Source organism: Otolemur garnettii, unplaced genomic scaffold, assembly GCF_000181295.1.
Source record: "Otolemur garnettii isolate 467f Iridium unplaced genomic scaffold, OtoGar3 scaffold00017, whole genome shotgun sequence".
NCBI lineage: Eukaryota > Metazoa > Chordata > Mammalia > Primates > Galagidae > Otolemur > Otolemur garnettii.
In genome coordinates, this window is record NW_003852412.1 from 29,380,231 (window position 1) to 29,398,334 (window position 18,104).

The 18,104-nt window shown below is 40.8% G+C and overlaps 1 protein-coding gene and 1 pseudogene across 2 annotated transcripts in view; both read right to left on the minus strand.

Annotated features, from left to right (window-relative positions):
- The window catches only part of ELL2 (elongation factor for RNA polymerase II 2), a 77,016-nt gene extending 60,912 nt beyond the window's left edge, over positions 1–16,104 (minus strand). Inside the window, exon 1 of the mRNA XM_003785990.3 lies at positions 15,618–16,104. Coding sequence (XP_003786038.1) covers positions 15,618–15,764 — 147 coding nt within the window. The 5' untranslated portion in view covers positions 15,765–16,104. The remainder of the gene's footprint in view (positions 1–15,617) is intronic.
- LOC105886630 lies at positions 9,601–9,999 on the minus strand (annotated as a pseudogene). The gene has a single exon (XR_001161093.2). The product of XR_001161093.2 is annotated as a 60S ribosomal protein L34 pseudogene (transcript).
- Positions 16,105–18,104: the final 2,000 nt, after the last annotated feature.

Genomic DNA, 18,104 nt, shown 5'->3' on the forward strand with positions numbered 1-18,104 from the left:
AGGGCAGGTCTGTGTGTGTACAGAGTTCTTTCACATTTTTTAAATGCAATGGAAAGGATAAGAACTGGACCTGGTGATTCCATATCTTTAAAATTTGTCTTCAGTTTTAATTTCCATCTGTGACAGAGTAAATAGGATAGTAATTTAAATTACTGTTTAAAAAGCTAATTATCTCAGTTGGGTGCCCTGGCTCATACCTATTGAAGGCTCACCCAATTTTTTTGAATAAGAAAGTGAGTTGCTGAAAGAAGTGTTTTGGGGGAAGACATCTCTTTAGGTCATGTGTAAAACAGATGAAGAGAACCTGGATGTGGTATGTCAGGAAAGGGACTAGAGAATAGTTCCAGAGAATGTCTGAGAAATACTCCCAAGTGAGGATCAAGGTCTAGGTTAGTATGACTGCATCTGGAGCCCACAGGAGGTGGCAGGCAGAACAAACACTCCCAGGAAGAATGATAAGCTGTGCTAAAACCCAGAATATCGGGCACCAAAGAAAAATGATCCCGGGGGGGCGGGGGGGGCGCTCCAGGGTTCCCAGCTGTTAACTCTGGCCAGTCTGCCCCCAGCTCCCTCAAATTAAACTCATAATCTTTGTTTTACAAACACTTTCCTATTTCCTTTCCAGTCCTTCAACCTGGCATGACTTCTCAAACACTATTCCCAATCCATATGTATCACTTATTCAATCTCAAGATTAATTTCCTGAACTATACCTACCTTTCTTTGGATAAACTTGGGGTCAAAGATGCAGTGTTAAAATTTTTCAAAGACCCTAAGCAGATTCATGTGGAATAAATGAGTGTAAAGCAACAATGAGTGGTGAATACCTGGAGAATTAAAGGTCAAAGGGAAGGATTCAAATTTTAAAATGTTGCATCTTTTCTTACCAAAAACTGCTGCTACCATTTTGCTGACTCTGTTTTTCCCAGTGCTGTGTCCAGAGTTCTGCTATGTCCGTGTGTATTGTTTTCATAGGTTCTCTTATTCCTGATTGTTACAATACAGAGTTGTCTAAGGCATATTTAACTTAAAAATATGTATCTGTATTATGAATCATTTTGGATGTATTCCCTGTATATATGCAGTGTATTACTATGCACAAAATAATATGTATTATTCCTTCCATCAATTTAAAGAGTTTCAAGAATAATTTTGACTGTATGTCATTTTTTACCTTATGCCCTAAATTTAGAACCTAACCCTTTGATACGCTTATATTCATTAGTCTACCTACTGGTATATTGCTTGATTCTTCAACAAGAATAATCATTTTTAGTTTTCTAATGTATGTCACAGAACATTTTTACATCTATTGTCTCAAGCAAGCCTCCTGCGTGGCAGGAAAGCATCATTATTCCCATTTTTAGGGGTAGAGCACATTGCTCAGGGTCACAGAGCTCCTGACTTAACTCTAGTCCTCTGAACTCTGAATACAGTACTCTTTCCTTATCTTGCCTCTCAAATAGGTTATTTGCTAGTGCTAGACATTTAAAAGACCATGAATGCTCATTCAGTTCTTTTGGCATTCTGTTTCCGTTCATGGAAAACATATTTCATAAAATCACTATGATTTCTAATGAACTAAAAAATAAGTTTTTGATGTTTTTGTTTCTGATGAACTAAAAAATAAGTTTTTGGCTATATAAAAACTGCATAATAACTGTCACAAGAGGAGATAGTGCTCTACACCACTTATTATGCATCTGACCACTGTGTTAATAGGACAGCTACCAGAGTGTCACTATGTCACCCTTGGTAGAGTGCTGTGATATCACAGCTCACAGCAACCTCAAACTCTTGGGCTTAACGATTCTCTTGCTTCAGCCTCCCAAGTAGCTGGGGACTACAGGCACCCACCACGACACCCAGTTATTTTGGTTGTTGTAGTTGTAGTTGTCATTGTTGTTTAGCAGGCCAGCTAAACCTGCCAGCCCTGGTGTATGTGGCTGGCACCCTAACCACTTAGCTATGGGCGCTCAGCCTAGGACTAATAAGTTTTAAAAGTCAATACCATTCAAAGCAAATGTCTCAAGTACCTTAGTTTTTTTGTCCAAATATGTGTAGGTTTCTTTTTGGTTTTTCAAATCAATTTGTTAATCATTATGTGTGCATAATAGTTGTATACATTTGTGGGGCGCACATGGTATTTTGATACAGGCAAATAATGTGCAATGACCAAATCAGAGCAACTGGGTATCCATCCCCTCAAGTACTTATTTCTTTATGTTAGGAGTATTCCAATTTTCCAATCATTTAGCTATTTTTAAATATAAAATGAATTATTGTTAACTATAGTCACCCTACTGTGCTACTGAATACTAGATCTTATTCATTTTCACTATATTTTTGTACCCATCTACTAACTCTTCCCAGCCTCTAGTAACCTGTCATTCTATTCTCCATCTCCTTAAGTTCAATTTTTTGTCTCCCACACATGAATGAGAACATGAGATACTTGTTTCTCTGTGCTTGGCTTATTTCACTTAACATAATGTCCTCCAGTTCCATCCATGCCATTGCAAATGAGAGGATTTCTTTATTTTTTCTGGCTGAATACCATTCTATTATGTGTGCACACCACATTTTCTTTATCCACTTGTCCGTTACTGGACACCTTAGCTGACTCCCTGTCTTGGCTATTGTGAACAGTGCTGCAGTGCATTGGAGTGCAACTATCTTTTCAATACACTGATTCCATGTCTTCTGGATATCCACATCTTCTAGTGGGACTGCTGGTCATATGGTAGCTCTATTTTTAGTTTTCTAAGGAACCTCCATACTGTGCTCCATAGCAGTTGCACTAATTTACATTTAATGAGGGTTCCTGCTTCCTCATTAGCATTTATTGCTTATCTTTTGGATAAAAACCCCTTTAATTGGGGTGGGATATCTCAATCTCACCATAGTTTTGATTTGTACTTCTCTGATGATTAGTGACATGGAACATTTTTTCATATACTTGTATGCCATTTGTATGTCTTCATTTGGGGAAATATCTATTCAGATCTTGGACCTATTTTAAAAAATCACATTATGATTTTTTTCTATTGAGTTGCTTGAGTTCCTATATATTCTGGTTATTAATCCCTTATCAATTTGGATAGTTTGCAAATATTTCTCTCATTCTCTGGGTTGTCTCTTCACTTTACTGATTGTTTCTTTTGCTATGCAGAAGCTTATTAACTTGATGTGAATCTACCTGGCCATTTTTGCTTTGGTTACCTATGCTTTTCAGGTCTTACTCAAGAAATCTTTGCCAGATTAATGTCCTGGAGTGTTTCCCCAATATTTTTTTCTACTAGTTTAATAGTTTCAGGTCTTTGACTTGGTTTTTGTACATGAGGAGAGATAGAAGTCCAGTTTCATTCTTTTGCATATGGATATCTGGTTTTCCCAGCACCACCATTTATTAAAGAGACTATCCTTCCGCAACATATGGTTCTTAGTGCCTTTGTTGAAAACAATTTGGCTGTGAATGTGTGGATTCATTTCTGGGTTGAATGTTTTTTAGCCTAAGCTTAATAGTACAAACATGACTTTAACTCATTGTACCTTTAAAAATTTACTAAGTACATTAGAAATGAGTCTCAAGTAGGGCTTCAATTTTTGCTTTTGGTTTTAATGAAGTATTTGCATCAAGCAGCTCTTTTGAAAATCAAGTTATTCTAAGGTTTAACTGAACAGTATTTGACTTGTAAATAAGATAGTGATCTGATATCTATATCCAGCCAAAAAATATAATGGTAGATTTGAACTTACTAGGAAGTTCCTTTTGACAAATACTTCAACAATTGGATAAAGGTGACAGTTTGCAGGCAAAAGATTCTGTTAAACTCTTAGTTTTCACTGTTTTTTAGAGCTCCTTGAATTTATCCTCTATACCTCTTATGAAACACTGTATAGGGGATTCCTAAACATAGAAGTGTAGGCAACACTAAAATCTTTATATAAATGTGGTTACATTCTTGATGTCTTGGTTACAGGCCAATGCTACATTAAAAAAATTGTTCTGAGATCAAAGAAATCTATGTCCACTTATTTCTAGGAACTATTCCTCATAATATGTCAGAACTATAAAAGTAACATGTAATTTCCTAAGTAATATAATTTCTGACATGATTCTTTTAGGGTGAGAGAAGCACAGTTCATGTTTCTTTGGAGTTGAATAAAAGACAGGTATTCATTCTATAAAAGTGGTTTACAACCGTCTCTTGATTATTTACATACTGCTTATCCATGTAAACAAATTAAATCTATGGTTACTTTCACCTAATCAAACATCAGCAGTTTTGTGAATAAACAAACATAAGAAATAACATTATGGGCCTAGAAAAGAGTGACTTCTCAGGGCGGCGCCTGTGCTCAAAGGAGTAGGGCACTGGCCCCATATAGTGGAGGTGGCGGGTGCAAACCTGGCCCCGGCCCAAAACTGCAAAATAAATAAATGAATAAATAAATAAAAGAGTGACTTCTCTAAGAAACTATATAAGTCTTCCCCACTTTATTTTCTAATGTTAAAAATGGATTTTTAATACCTTTAGCTTCCCTTCTGAAGCTATCATGGAACTCTGAGTTAACTCAAAGTTAACTCTTAAATCATTAAAAAATCAACAATAAACATTTATTAAATACCTAGGAATGTAAAGTTGCATTATGCCACGATAAAGATATTGCAAAAAAATTTCAAAATCAAATATAGTTTTGCAACTTTGCCCCAAATAAACAATAGCAAAAAAAAAAAAAAAAAACCTTTCTATAAATATGGATGGTCCAAGTGACTTGGTAGGATTGTTTTAAGAAACAATTGCAGCTAGCCACTGAAACAGTGTCAGGCCCTATAACTGTTTTTAGTAATATATCTAAGAATTCTTGGAAACACTCTTGTGGGGTAGATACTATTATTTTCATTGCTCAGGTAAGTCCTGTACATTACCTAAGACTACACAGCTAATAAGTGACATGAGACTCAAACCCATTTAAGAACTGTACTCTTATTCCACCTCTCACTTTGAGAACTGTGCTACTATTCACCATTTTACATGGCTAGCCTCTTCCTGCCCCTCTCCAATAATAGTTATACAAAGGTTGAAGCACCTGGAAGCCAGGGAATTAAAACTGATAGCAAATCACTTTTTTGGTTTTGCACTATGACTTAGGGAAAATATCAGGCAAGTGAAGAATGTGCTTTTGCTTGTGTGAGCAAATAGTGAAAAGCAGATATGATTTTCCCTGGGATGCAATTGTATAAAATAGATCATCTTTCTTTCTTAAAAGAGGTACTATACCACTTAAGAATGGTGTTTGTAATTTTATATTTAAAGAGTCATTTTATTCTTTGTTTTTTATAACCTGATAGAAAATCTAAAGGCTATCTAATAATTATCTTTTAACCACTGTAATAAAAATCTAGCCAGGGAGAGAGAAAGAAGAAAATTGTAACTAAAGTGAGAAATCACATAGGAAATCAGACAGTTGGTCCTGAGGACATAAAATATACTCAGCTCTTGTCAAAAACTGGTAATATGCAATATGCTTAGAATGACACATGATGTGAAATTTAAAGATAATCGAAAACTAATAATTAGTATCTCCTTTTTTGCCTCAAAGATTTTATTAGATGCCAAAAAGAGAGCCATTAAATCTAGGATTTTGCTCTGTGGGTCAAATGTAGGAGATGTAGTAGAAACTCCTTTCTTGCAGATTTGTAAGCATCAGATTAAAGAACATATAGAATAGGGAATGATTTCTTTCTAGCCATTATAGCACAGAAAAGAGTAAAACATAAAAGGGATTACCCAAACTCTAATCTATTTAACACAATCCTTGCTTTGAAAGATAACTTGTAGAAAACTGTCTATTTGATGCTGGACAAATTATTGCTGCTGTCTTAAATCTTAGGATTTCAAACAGCTCTCAAAGAAACATGTAAGGCATAAATTTAAACTGAACAATCAACCAAAATGTCAGGTACTGTGAAACATCCTTTAAATAAGCAACACTTGAAGCATAATAATCTCACTATTTTTTCCCAAGAGTTTATTGTGAGCCTTATAATTGTATAATAACCTTACATGTCAAATCTGACTATCAATGCAAATAAAGATTTGTTCCCTGGGATCACAATCTCTAGAACAGAAGTATAGACAGGTGGTAAAATAAGCTTTGATTGGAAGATGAGATTATTGTTTAAAAAAAAACATAGAAATTGATAAAATGTGGCATCTCAAACACTTTCTATAAAGGGAGCCATTAGGAGGTTTGAAACTAGAAATAGGAAACAACTGCATGATCATACTATATGTAATGTTTAAAAAAAAAGATCACACTAGCTGGTATGTGAAACGGATTATAGGGGAAGAACAGAAACTTGGAGGTCAGCTGGGAGTCCAGGGCCCTGAAAAGAGATGAGGGTAGGCAGGACTACAATAGTTAATGGTAGGGTTTAGATTTCACGTATTTTGAAGGTTGCCAGAACTTACGAATACATCGAATATATCAAGAAAAGAGGTGACAAATCAAGGGTTACTGGCCAATTTCTAGGGAACTGGTAAAGGGCTGCCACTAAGAGATAGGGAACTCTAAAGCAGGTGTAGTTTTGAGGAGTGAAATCAAGAGTTATGTTTACATAGAGAAGCTCTGAGCTGTCTATTAGACAAGATCGGGCCCATTCAGGGTGGTATGGCCATAGATTGAGATGTCCATTAAACTTTGATGAATATGATAACGTGCTGGAAATAAGTGCTTGGAGGTGGAGAAAAGGACAGATCTGGGGATAAATATTTGAAAGTAATTAACACAGAGATGGCATTTAAATCCAAAAGACTAGACAAACTCACCTAGGGAGAATGAACAGATAAAGATAAAGAGAAGAGAGTCAGGATATCCAACAGTGAGAGACCAGCCAGGCAGAGGATAGTAAACAAAGGAGAGACTGAAAAAAATGGTCAGGGAGGTAGGAAGAAAATCAGAAAAGTGTTTCTAATAGAAAGAAGTGGTCAACAGAATGAATAACTGCTGAAGGCCGGTAACCAGATTTGGCAACAGGAGACCTTATCAATATAATCTCAGTAGATGGTTAGAAACAGTGGGCTAAGCAGAGGACGGAGGGTGAAGACACTGCTTCTCTAACAGTCCTCAAGCAGCCTCTTTGGGACACCCCTTGAGCACATGTTTTATTGCATCTACTTTTTCACATTTGTCTGCTTTCACTAAATGACAAGGGCTTTCTTGGCAGGGACCAGCCATGACTTATTCAGTTTTATGACTCCATTGCCTAGCTCTGTGCCTGACTCATGTCAAAAGATGAATAAATGTTTACTGAGTGAATAAATAAATATTTGGTAATTTTAACTCTGACTCCTGTATCTTAACCTTTTCTTAAAGAAAAAGCAAAAGACACTCAATTGTGTCTTTACTACATGAACACTTTTTCTGTCTTCTGAAGCATCATGGTTTCTAACAATGGAGCCAAAAGTAACTATACTATGTAAATGTTATTTTACATATACATATAATATATATGTTATATATACATATATGAACATATGTATATACATATATTTAGTATGTATATATAGCATATATATTATACATACATGTATATATACACAAAACACTTAAGTTTCCAGCTAAGCACATTTAGATCTTCAAGTATCTCTGTGAAATTCGTATAAGGAAGTCCAAGCCTGTTTCTATCCTTGAATAACCTCACTATTCAGTGGAAGAGTCTTCCAGTAAGGTTATCTCCAGGGATCATCAACCAAGCACCATTATCAATTACAATGTGTATGTGTAACAAAAACTTCATGGACTCATGATGCTTGTTTTGTTTTTCATAAGTAACTGCCAAACCAGAAAGAAATAAGGGAATCAAAACACCTAAATAAAAATGGAGGTAACCTGGAAGAAGTGAAAAAACACTGAGGCTTTCAAGGCCTTTAGGAATTATGCTATTTTAAAGTATTACTAAAACTTGAGATGTAAATTTAGGCACATTGTATATGTAAGTTACTTATGATTCAATAATTACTAGAAATGGAAACAACAGAAGGTCTGACATTCATGTTAAAGTTAAATTTTCATATTATTAGTGCTCTATGAAAGCTTTAAGTGCAATTTATGGAGGTTATTCAAAAAAGTCAGTCTATAAAATACAAACAATATTTAAAAAGCCCTACTCAAAACCAAATTTTCTTCCAGTTTCAACTTCCTTTGAAATATCAACAATCTCCTAAATTTTCATTAAAATGGAAGCATTTATATAAGACATATAAGCAATACAGCACTGTTCTATATATCTGTCTGCTTCGAACTCCCAAATATACTTCTCAAATATAAAACATCTAATCAAATCTACATCTCTTGATTATCAATCAAAAGACTGAGTGAATGTTAACCAAAATGGTGCTCATCTTTATCTCCTCCCCACCCTGCACAACTCATCCAGCTGCTTCCAATTTCCCTTTTTCTACTAAGAATACTCTCCTAGGGCCAAAGGCTAGAAACCTCAATTCAATCCTCTTCCTTTAAAATCTACTGTTAAATCCTCCTATAAATTCTATACATCTCTACTATCTCTCTCAAATATCCTAGTGTAAATCCTAATCATCTCTGGCCTGGACCACAAACTTCTTTGTAATGTGTCTACTTTATCCCAGATTCACATTGTAGTCATCCTGCACACCATGGCTACAATCATCCCAAGGCATAGCTCCAATCACCTTAAATTTCTAGCCAGCAAGGACAAAATAAAAACTGCATCCTGCTCCAACTTGCTTTTCCTTTCTTAAGCCCAGCTATATTTTGCTCCTGCAGTCTGGGTTAAGCATAATAAGGTCTTCATGGGAATTCTCAGAAATTGCCCTAGCTTTTCTATCAGTGTTCTTCTTTACCTATGCCATTCCCTCTCCTGGAAATATAGTCTCCATCTAGACTCTGTCTGCTAAAATCCATTAAGATCCAAGGATTTTTTTCTTAGACGAATAACATATAGGATCCCCTAAAAGAAAAGAAACTCATGCCACTAGTGTAATAATCTAGTTACCATGAAACTGGTAGCTAAATGTCCTCATTGTAGAGGTCACTTCAAGATGCAGATGTGACTGATTCATGAATGGGGAGGGTAGGGTCAGGGGTAGGGGTGTGGCGGGGTGCTTACAGCTTAATTAATAAGATTTTCTTTCTTACATCTCATATTAAACTGCCAGCCATAGAAATGCTAGGTTTGGCCCTTGCTGGCAAAGTATTAGTGGAAACCCTTAAATCAGTTCTGAAGATTTGACATGGCTCTCAAAAGCCATAATGCCACTATAGAAATTACAGATAGGTAAACAGGAAGGAAGAAAAGGAAGGAGGGAGGGGAGAAAAACATGGAAGAGGGAGAGAGTGATGCTCCCTGGTAAATCTGACCTGAGTTATGCCATGTTTTTTAGCTTTAATTTGGCTGTGGAGACATGGCCATAACTTTATTTTAGTCTATTCTGGACCTGCTTTTCTAGATTTTTAACATAGGAAATACTGTATGGAGCTGAAGTATATAGGAGAATCAAATGCAGGTTTATATACATGCTGTTTTCTTTCCTTTTTTTTTTTCGGTCTTAATTTTTATTACTCAAAAAAAGCTTCATTTTCTTATTTAGCTTTCTGACTCTGTGCTTGTGCCTTCAACACTTTCACAACGATTTTCTGCTCCTCAATAAGGAAAGCACGCTTGATCCTGTCACGAACACATTTAGCACACATGGAACCACCATAGGCCCTGCTGACGTGTTTTTTTGTTTTAGACAACCTCATAAGAACTTTAGGTCTCACAGCACGAACCCCTCAAAGTCTGCCTGGGCACACGCCACATGCAGATTTTGGTGCTTTCCCAACCTTCTTGGTATAAAGGTAAACAATTCTGTTACCAGGGGTCCAGGACAGCCTGGTTTTGTTAGAGGCTGTATTGTTGGAAAGCCTACAACAGTACGTCAAACGCTGCACCATTTTGAGTTCCTCTAGACAGCGTCCCCGGAACCATGCTGTTTTCTTTATTGTAAAACTTAGCTCATCTTACAGCAATGCCCATGATATCACATTTTAGAGACATCTTCTCGAACAGTCCAGATTTGGCACAATCTGGCTGCACTCCAGGGCCAGGCTCCTGAGTTTCTCTGTGGCAGAGAAAAGGGTCACCACAAATTGATAAAAATGACTCAGCGTTAATTTGGCTGAAATTCTCATTTTCTTCTCTCTGTAGATTTTATCACCAATTGCCTAATAAGCCCTATGAGCACAGCTTCCATAATTTTTTACAAATGCAAATAGAGCAAATGGAAAGGCTGAATCTGGTGATTGTCCTCAGTAAGCTTTCCTGTAAATCATTCCAAGAATTCTACACCCCTTTCCTTTTAAATTCTTTTCTTGAACAAGTTCCAATCCTTCACATATGTTCTTCCTCTCTCCTCCCAATTCTGGTGCCAAGGTCCCTGTCTATCTTTTTAGGCAATCTGGCTACTACTTTTCTCAGGGAGGAGCACCTTCCTCTGCATTGAGAAACTGAGCATTTGAATAAACTTTTCAAACACTGCAGCCCCAGCACAAACTTGACTTTACTTGATAAAAAGCATTTCAAGATCAAGTGCAAAATGAAGATGGGACTAAGTCAGTAAGATTAAGTTATTTAAATTAAACCTGGCTATATTTTTAAATATATGGAATCTGTTAAAGCAAATCTCATTGTTTTATTTTAAAAACATGTCCAACTGGGTGGCAGTGCTGTGCTGGCAGGTCTGGATGCTCAAATGGTGAAGTGAGAACATGGTCTTCTATATTTATAATGTAGATTATTAAACACACACACACATTACTTGGGCGCAGGCAGAAAAAGGAAGACATAAGAAAAAAGCAGGTACAAGTCTTTCCTGTATCTTAAACCATAATGAATGGAATGTTGAAAAGTTCACCTGGTAGAAGTGCTAAAGTGAAATCACCTACCTCACGAACTGTGGAAACAGTGATTAAAAAAATAATCATGTAACACATTTATGTGAGCTATTATAAAGAATAGTAAATTTGGAGGTTAAAATAAGACCTTATACTCTTATTCAAAATAAGAGTGTCTGTTAATGTAGAGAGAGATTGAGTTATTCATGTCAAGTTAAATGGAAGTATGACTGAAAAAATTTTAAAAACACTATCGTTTTCCTAGAAAACGCTAATCAAGGCAAGAAAATTTATTTCAAGCAATAAAGGTGACAACAGAATGTGTTAACAGAATCTACTTACAGGAACCTGTTTCCTGATCTTCAGAGATAGAGAATGAATCCCTGTCTCCCAACGCAACTTTCCAAGACTTTTTATGTAATAGTTGGATAAACATGGTAATAGTATTTGAACCACCATCTTCGAAACTTTTAGTAAATATTTTTAAAAAACTAAATTGCAGATTCAAAAATGACAAAACCTAAAAAGAATATTTTGATAAAAATTTTGATATAAAAATGAATTACTCAAATGTCAAAAGAAAGCCAGTTACAATATTAAGAAAATTAGCCAAAATATATTTTTAAATATTCGAATTTAAAATATATGTTTTACATATGAAAGAAATATGTAATTATAGTAATATATGCTCATTTGAGATACATAGAGCTTATGGTGAGTACATAATCATAGACACTAATTTAGAATGTCTATAAAGTTGTAATCTGTGATTTTATTAACTTTCCCCCTCATTTAAAATAACCTACATTTTAAAGTTTAATATCCTAGATATCTATATTAGCATATCTAAATTTTTCTGCAAATCATGAACAAATTTAAAACTGTTTCTGTATTCAAAGTTAGTAGAAAACAACTTTTAAGAGTTGGAGTAAACGCCTCATAACTCCCATTCCTGGACTCATCATGTTCTGCTGCCTATTTAGAAAGGTTCCCAGATCTATTCTCTAAAAATAGAAAAGCTGAATAATGATAGTCAATTAAGTTTGTCTTTTAAAAGTGAGAAATTATGATTTGAAAAAAATTAAGATCTCAGAATTCTCTTCAGCAGTTCTGTTTTCATGAACCCTAATAGCTCAGTATTTTTGCTTGATTTTATCTAGAAAACGTCTCTATTCTGCTTAAACCATACCTTCCTAAAATTTCTAAATTTACTTCTTTGAAGTCTTAGGTTAAGTAGACTAATTTGAAAAAGTTAATCCAAAGGACAAAATAATCTAGACCAAAAAAGAACTCGGATGCTTAATTTAGGCATCAAGGAATGCCTCAATTAATGCCTGTCAAAACTTCTGATTCTCAGAACAGTTAAAACAGTTAACAGTCATTAAGCACCCTCCTATAAGAACATAAGATTCATAGAGGCAATTTTATATGAGAAACCAAAGCCATTTTTTCCCCAGAGAGAAAAGGATTGACAACCAGAATCTTTTTCCCAGTAAGACAACATATGCCAACATATTCCCAAACAATATCCGCAAGAAAAAGTCACGAGCCCTACTTCTGATAGTGATGGAAAGTGAGTAACACCAAATATCCCACTGGAAGATAAAAGCTCAGCCAGATTCCTACTGCTGGCAACTATTACTGTGCCCATGGGGGAGCTCTGGTCTGGCTGAGCCGAGGAGGAGGGACACTGAGGACACATCTGTGGGAGGCTTGCCTGAACACTCAGGAGGATCCTGCAGTAAGTAGCAGAAGTACATACAGATACCTGAAAGGTCTCTTACTCCTTTAGTCTCTTTCCATCCTTCATGCAGCTGAGGTGGATAGTTTCACCTCAATTCCTGCCTGCTATTCCAAACTCCTTAAAACATGTTTCCGTGTTCAGTAAGACCTGAGAACAGGAGCTCGTTTGGGCCAAGTCAGCTTATCCCCACCCCCACCACTAGTATTTTAGAAGAAAAGAAATCCTAGGACTAATACAAAGTACCTTAGAAAGGTGGAGCGATTTGGAAAAAGTCTTCCCCTTCCTGCCTCTGGGCAGATCAACCAGACCCATTAATTTATTTGCACAGAGATGGAAAAAAGACAGCAAGGATATTAATAAGCAATAGAAGTAGTCAGCAGCAAACAAAGCCATTGACTTTGGTAACTTTAACTAAAGTAAAATTAAAGAAAAAAATTTAAAGTACTAAGTGGTGAGTTGGGAGAGCAAGAATTTTTCATCTTCTGTCACTTAGAAGACACTGGTATAGAAATGCAGTGGCTTTCAGAGCATTCTAACCTTAATACCAAGCATGAGAACACCAGATATGGTGTAGGAGGCAGAAATGAAGGTCACACAAAGGTAGGAAAACAAACTGCATCCCTTTATTGGGTTCCAGTAATCATGCAGATGAGTGGGCATTGGAGGGCATCTCTGTTACTTCATTTTCCCTGGGCACCATCCTACCCTTCCCCCACTGGGTCTCTTCACCCCTCCCCTCCCCTCCCCTCCCAGAGTACACTGTCAGTCTCACTGTACCTCTCCTGCCCGATGTAAACTGTCAATGTCGCTGTAATCATCCTTACAGTTTGCCTATTATTTCCCCAAGGTAGCTGACCTACTGTCCCCAGAGTTGCCTCTCCCCATCCACTGTGTGTCAGTCTCTCTGCTCCCTGGGTCTGCTTCTGACAGGAGGTTGGCCACCTCCTGCTGACTTCTTTCTCTCTGAGCCTGAGTATGTTTTCTCTACACTCCTGACCTACCTTCTCCCCATTGTCACCCCTTCCTACACACCCTCCCCTTGGGACAGACAAGCTTATCTCTTCATCTTGCAGGGCTGAGTTTCTCTCCACTGTGTGCCTATCTGGCTTTCCCTATGTGGGCCTCCCACCCCATGTGGGTGCTGGTCTCTCCACTGCAGGCGCACCTGTCTGGGAGTATCGGCACATGCCATCTTGCATTTCTTCTCTCTCAGCATCCTTACTGCTGGGTGTATACTGGCTTTCCAGCCGTACTTGGGGCTTTCTTCTTGAGATTAATTGAGTGTAGGATGGTACCTTTCTCCCTGTGCATGCACTCCTCCCAGATGCTTTCCGACCCCACCACACAAAGTCTCTGAGTGTTTTTCACCATATGTTTCTCTGGTTGGTAACACGTGCATACTGACTTGTACACCCATGCATCCACCCAATTCTGTGAGTGCACTCTGATACTACTACTCACTCACCTCTGAGTTTCTAGTGCTGTTACACATACCCCATCCAGTGAGTTCACATCCTAAGTGTGTGAGGAGGGCCTCTCTGAACACACTCACAGGGAACCAGGATTCACACCTCTCCTGCTGCTCTCTGGGCCCTCTTTCGTCTATGCATTTGAAGTGCCTGGCACTAGTGGGAGCTCAACAGATGTTAATTCTTTTCTCCCCTTTCATCTGAGTAACTATGTGAGCCCGTGTCTGCGTGTCCCTCTATTTATGAGACCAGTTGGGGCGTGTTCCTTGGTATGGACTGGGCTATTTGGCAGGATGCCCTGTGGGTTGTTTTCCTGACTTGCTCTCTCCTCTTGGAGTAAAATGTTACCGGTTGCCCCATATGGTATATCCCTCCCTTCTGCACTGAGTCCTCTCCCATCCCTCGTCCACAAGACAGGACCGCATGCCCATAAACGGTTTCCCGAGCGCCCCAGTTGCCTCATCTCTTCTCAGCACTCCTCTGTCCCCCTCTTCTTTTCAACGACAAAGCGTTCCTGGGTGTCCTGCACTCGCTGAGTAAGTGCGTCTACTCGACCCTCTCTTCTCTCTACTCGGGGGTGTGTGTGTGGCTGGGGCTTCTCCAGAACTCGGGGTGAGGGTTCTCCGTCCCGGATACCCTCTAGGTTCGCGCCCCGGGTCGCCGCCAGCTCGGGTCAGCCGAGCGTCTGCGAACCCCTCTCCCCTGAGCCCGACATTTTGCTCGCGGACTGGCGCCAGGTATCCGAGTGCCAGGTCCCTCTCGGACGCCGCGCCCGTGTCCGGGTCCCGGAGAATGCAAGTGTGTGTGTGTCCCTCTCCTCCTGACGCTACAGGGCTACGACCCAGCCTTGGCGAGTTCACCGGGTGCGCCACCCCGGCCCGCCCGTGCCTCCACCTCCATCCGCGAAGCGAGCGAGTCCCCGTCCCGGCGAGTAGAGTCCAGGCCGCCGTGTCCCCAATCCCTGGGAGGACGTGGTGTATCCACCCCACAGGCAGTGCACCTGGGTCCCGTCGCTGCGGGTCTACAGTGCCTACAAGTCACTCAGGAAACGCGGACAGCCTGGGTCCACGGGTCCTCCCCAGCCGGAGGCAGCGTGGTCACCTCGCTTCTCTCCCCGGGGACTCCCGCCCTCCTTAGGACCCCAAAGCCAGGAAATCCGCAGGCGCCGTCGGAAAGTCCCGCAGCGGAGGCACGCCGGGCCAGGGCTGTGGCTGCCTCGGCCCCGCCGCCAGGGGCCGCCCGTTCGCCCGTCCCTCATCAGCCCGGCGCCCAGCCAGCCCGGCCCGCCCGGGACCGCAGCGTCAGCGACCCTGCCCGGCCCGGCCCGGCCCTGCCCCGCCGCCGCGGGCGCTGACCGCAGCAGTAGCGAGCCACAGCCTCGCTGCCCCCTCTGGACCCACCCACGCCGGGAAGCGCGGCTGGGCGGCGAGGAACGTCCTCTGCCTCCCCAAGTCCGGCCAGTCGGCCACTGGTCCGCTCACCTTGTGGCTCTGGTAAGTCTCGAGCGCCCGGATCGCCGTCTCGGTGAGCTTCACATGCAATACGGTGATGTTGTCCTGCCCCAGCCGCCCACACGACAGTCCATAGCGCTGCTCCTCCCGCAGGCCCGCCGCCCCCCCCGCCGCCATCTTAAACTCCCCGGGGTGCAGCCTCCGACGCCGCTTGGGCTCTAGCCTCCACTGCGGCCGCGGCTGCTCCGGCTTCTGCAGCCGCCGCCACAGCTACGGCCATCCCGCTGCTGACGTACTGTCATATACTGCGCGCAGCCAGACCTCGGACTGCCACCGCCGCCGCCAGCTCCACCCTCCGGCCCCGCGCCCCGCCCCTGGATCGTTTCATTGGTCGCGTTTCCTTCAGAACCTCCCTCATTGGCCGCCCTCCATCCTCGCGGGGCGGGGCCCAAAGTCGCTGGAGTTTTGCTCCCGGGACCGGACGGCCGAGAGACTGACGTATAGGTGACGCGCTAACCTGATCTTTTCTGACGTCATGTCTGCTCGTCTTGGCTCACCTGCCGCTATTGGCCTGACGGGCATGGGGGATCCCCTGCTGATTGAGCTCCGGGGTTACTGGGTCTGGTAACCCACAGTTAGAGCTTGGCCCTAGCGGGTGCGGGGGACGGTAATAGCTTAAAGTCTGGGGAGTGTCGTTGTCTCTTCCTGTCCTGGCTGTTCTTGGAGACCAGGACCCCATCTCAAATGTGTGAGGGCGTGACCATGACCAAGTAAGGACTTTGTTTCCCGACGGGCGCAGAAGCCAGCGGATCGTGGCGTGTGCCGGTGAGGGGGAGACAGCGGGCGGCGTCTCTGGAGATCGCCTCAAAACTCCGTCTGGAGCTGATGTTGAGCCCATGGGGTCCGGTGCCTAGTGAGTCGGCCCCAAGCTGTAGGAGTTGTGTTCTGAGGAGCATCGTAGGGACAGATCAAGATAGGCTCCTTTCGAGTGGAAGGCATAGCATAAAGGAGAGTTGGACTTGGAGGTCTTTCCCACACCGTGCTAGCTGTTGATCCCAAAGGAACGAACACTTTCTCTGGAGTTAGCTGTATGTGTGGGGTTGTGCACCCCTGGTTGGGGAGTATCTCATTTCAAAGGACCCTGGAAGAAGAGTAACTGGCATTGACTGAAATTAAAAGAAACGTCGACACCTCTCGTTCTGATTCTGTTCGAGTTATGACAGGGCCGTGTGAAAACTTAGCTCGGGTTTGGTCAAGGCTGGGACCTGAGGCCGGCCTGGTGTCCGCCCCGCCCCGCGCTCTGGGAGTGAGATCCAGAGTTCACTTCAGGCCACGTGTCAATAGACCGATAGGCTTCCTGTCAGAGGATAGATTAACTGGATGCTCAGAAACGTCGGATAAAAACAAACCATTGAAGGTTTATAACCGTTGAAAGACAGTTTTAAAAAATTACTCCCTCCCCCTTAAATTTGGGATGCTTGTTTTTACCCTCAGTGATCCTTTTAAATAGGTTCAGGCCTGCAATTTACGGTAATTCCTCCCTCCCGCCACCTGCATAAATCCCTTCCCCACCGTACAAGACACTCACTCCCATTTGGTTCAGACCCTCAGACACTGTCGTGAATTGCAGGACGAATTCTCTTTCCATGGCGTATGTGGTAAGTAGAAACACCTGTATTAAGCCTTGGCTCCATTACAGGAGAGCAGGTTGTAAATTGATTTAATTTCAATCAACTGGAATGGGCTAACTGTTAAAACATGATTAACACTTGTTAATGTAGTTTACTTTAGTGTTAATACAGAGTGTTAATGATCTTAAATTTATTGAGTGAGGAAATTAAGACAGTCACCAAAGAAACTGGATTAAGAATTTTACTTTCAGAAGGGAAATAGAGGCCTTATTACCAATCTTTTCAGTTTTCCCAAAGTAGAAACCTTACTCAAATAGTTCATATCTAAGTGAACCATAGTCTAAAGAGGATTCTGTACTTATTTTATTCTCTTGTTTGTTTTGACAGGGAAGGAGTGACCACATATCTAAAGCCTTAATTATTGTGGGATGAGGGGAGGCTTGACAAGAACAAGTAAAACCTGTATCCCACTGCTTTTCTGGTGAAGATGGGTAAATCCCCACCCACATGACATCCTAACTTGGCCTCTTACTCAGAACTTCTGATGACATCCAAGGGGGTTGGGGAGGAGCAAAGGTGGTTTTTACTGTAGTTTTTAAATATCTGAGTCGCAGTAATTGTTTTTTTTTTCCTTAATAGTAGTGGGGAATTTTTTCTCATGCCTTACTTTAGTGGGCAACAAATTGTTCTGGGGGTAATATTTTCTTTTTATTTTTTAAGTTTTTAATTTTTCTTTCATATACATACATGTATCTTTTAAATTATTTTTTTTTATTGAATGGCAACTATGTACATTGATGCACTTCTGGGGTACAGTGTGGGGTTTTCACATGCAATCTGAAATACTTCCATCAAACTGGTCAACACAGCCTTCATGTCATTTTCT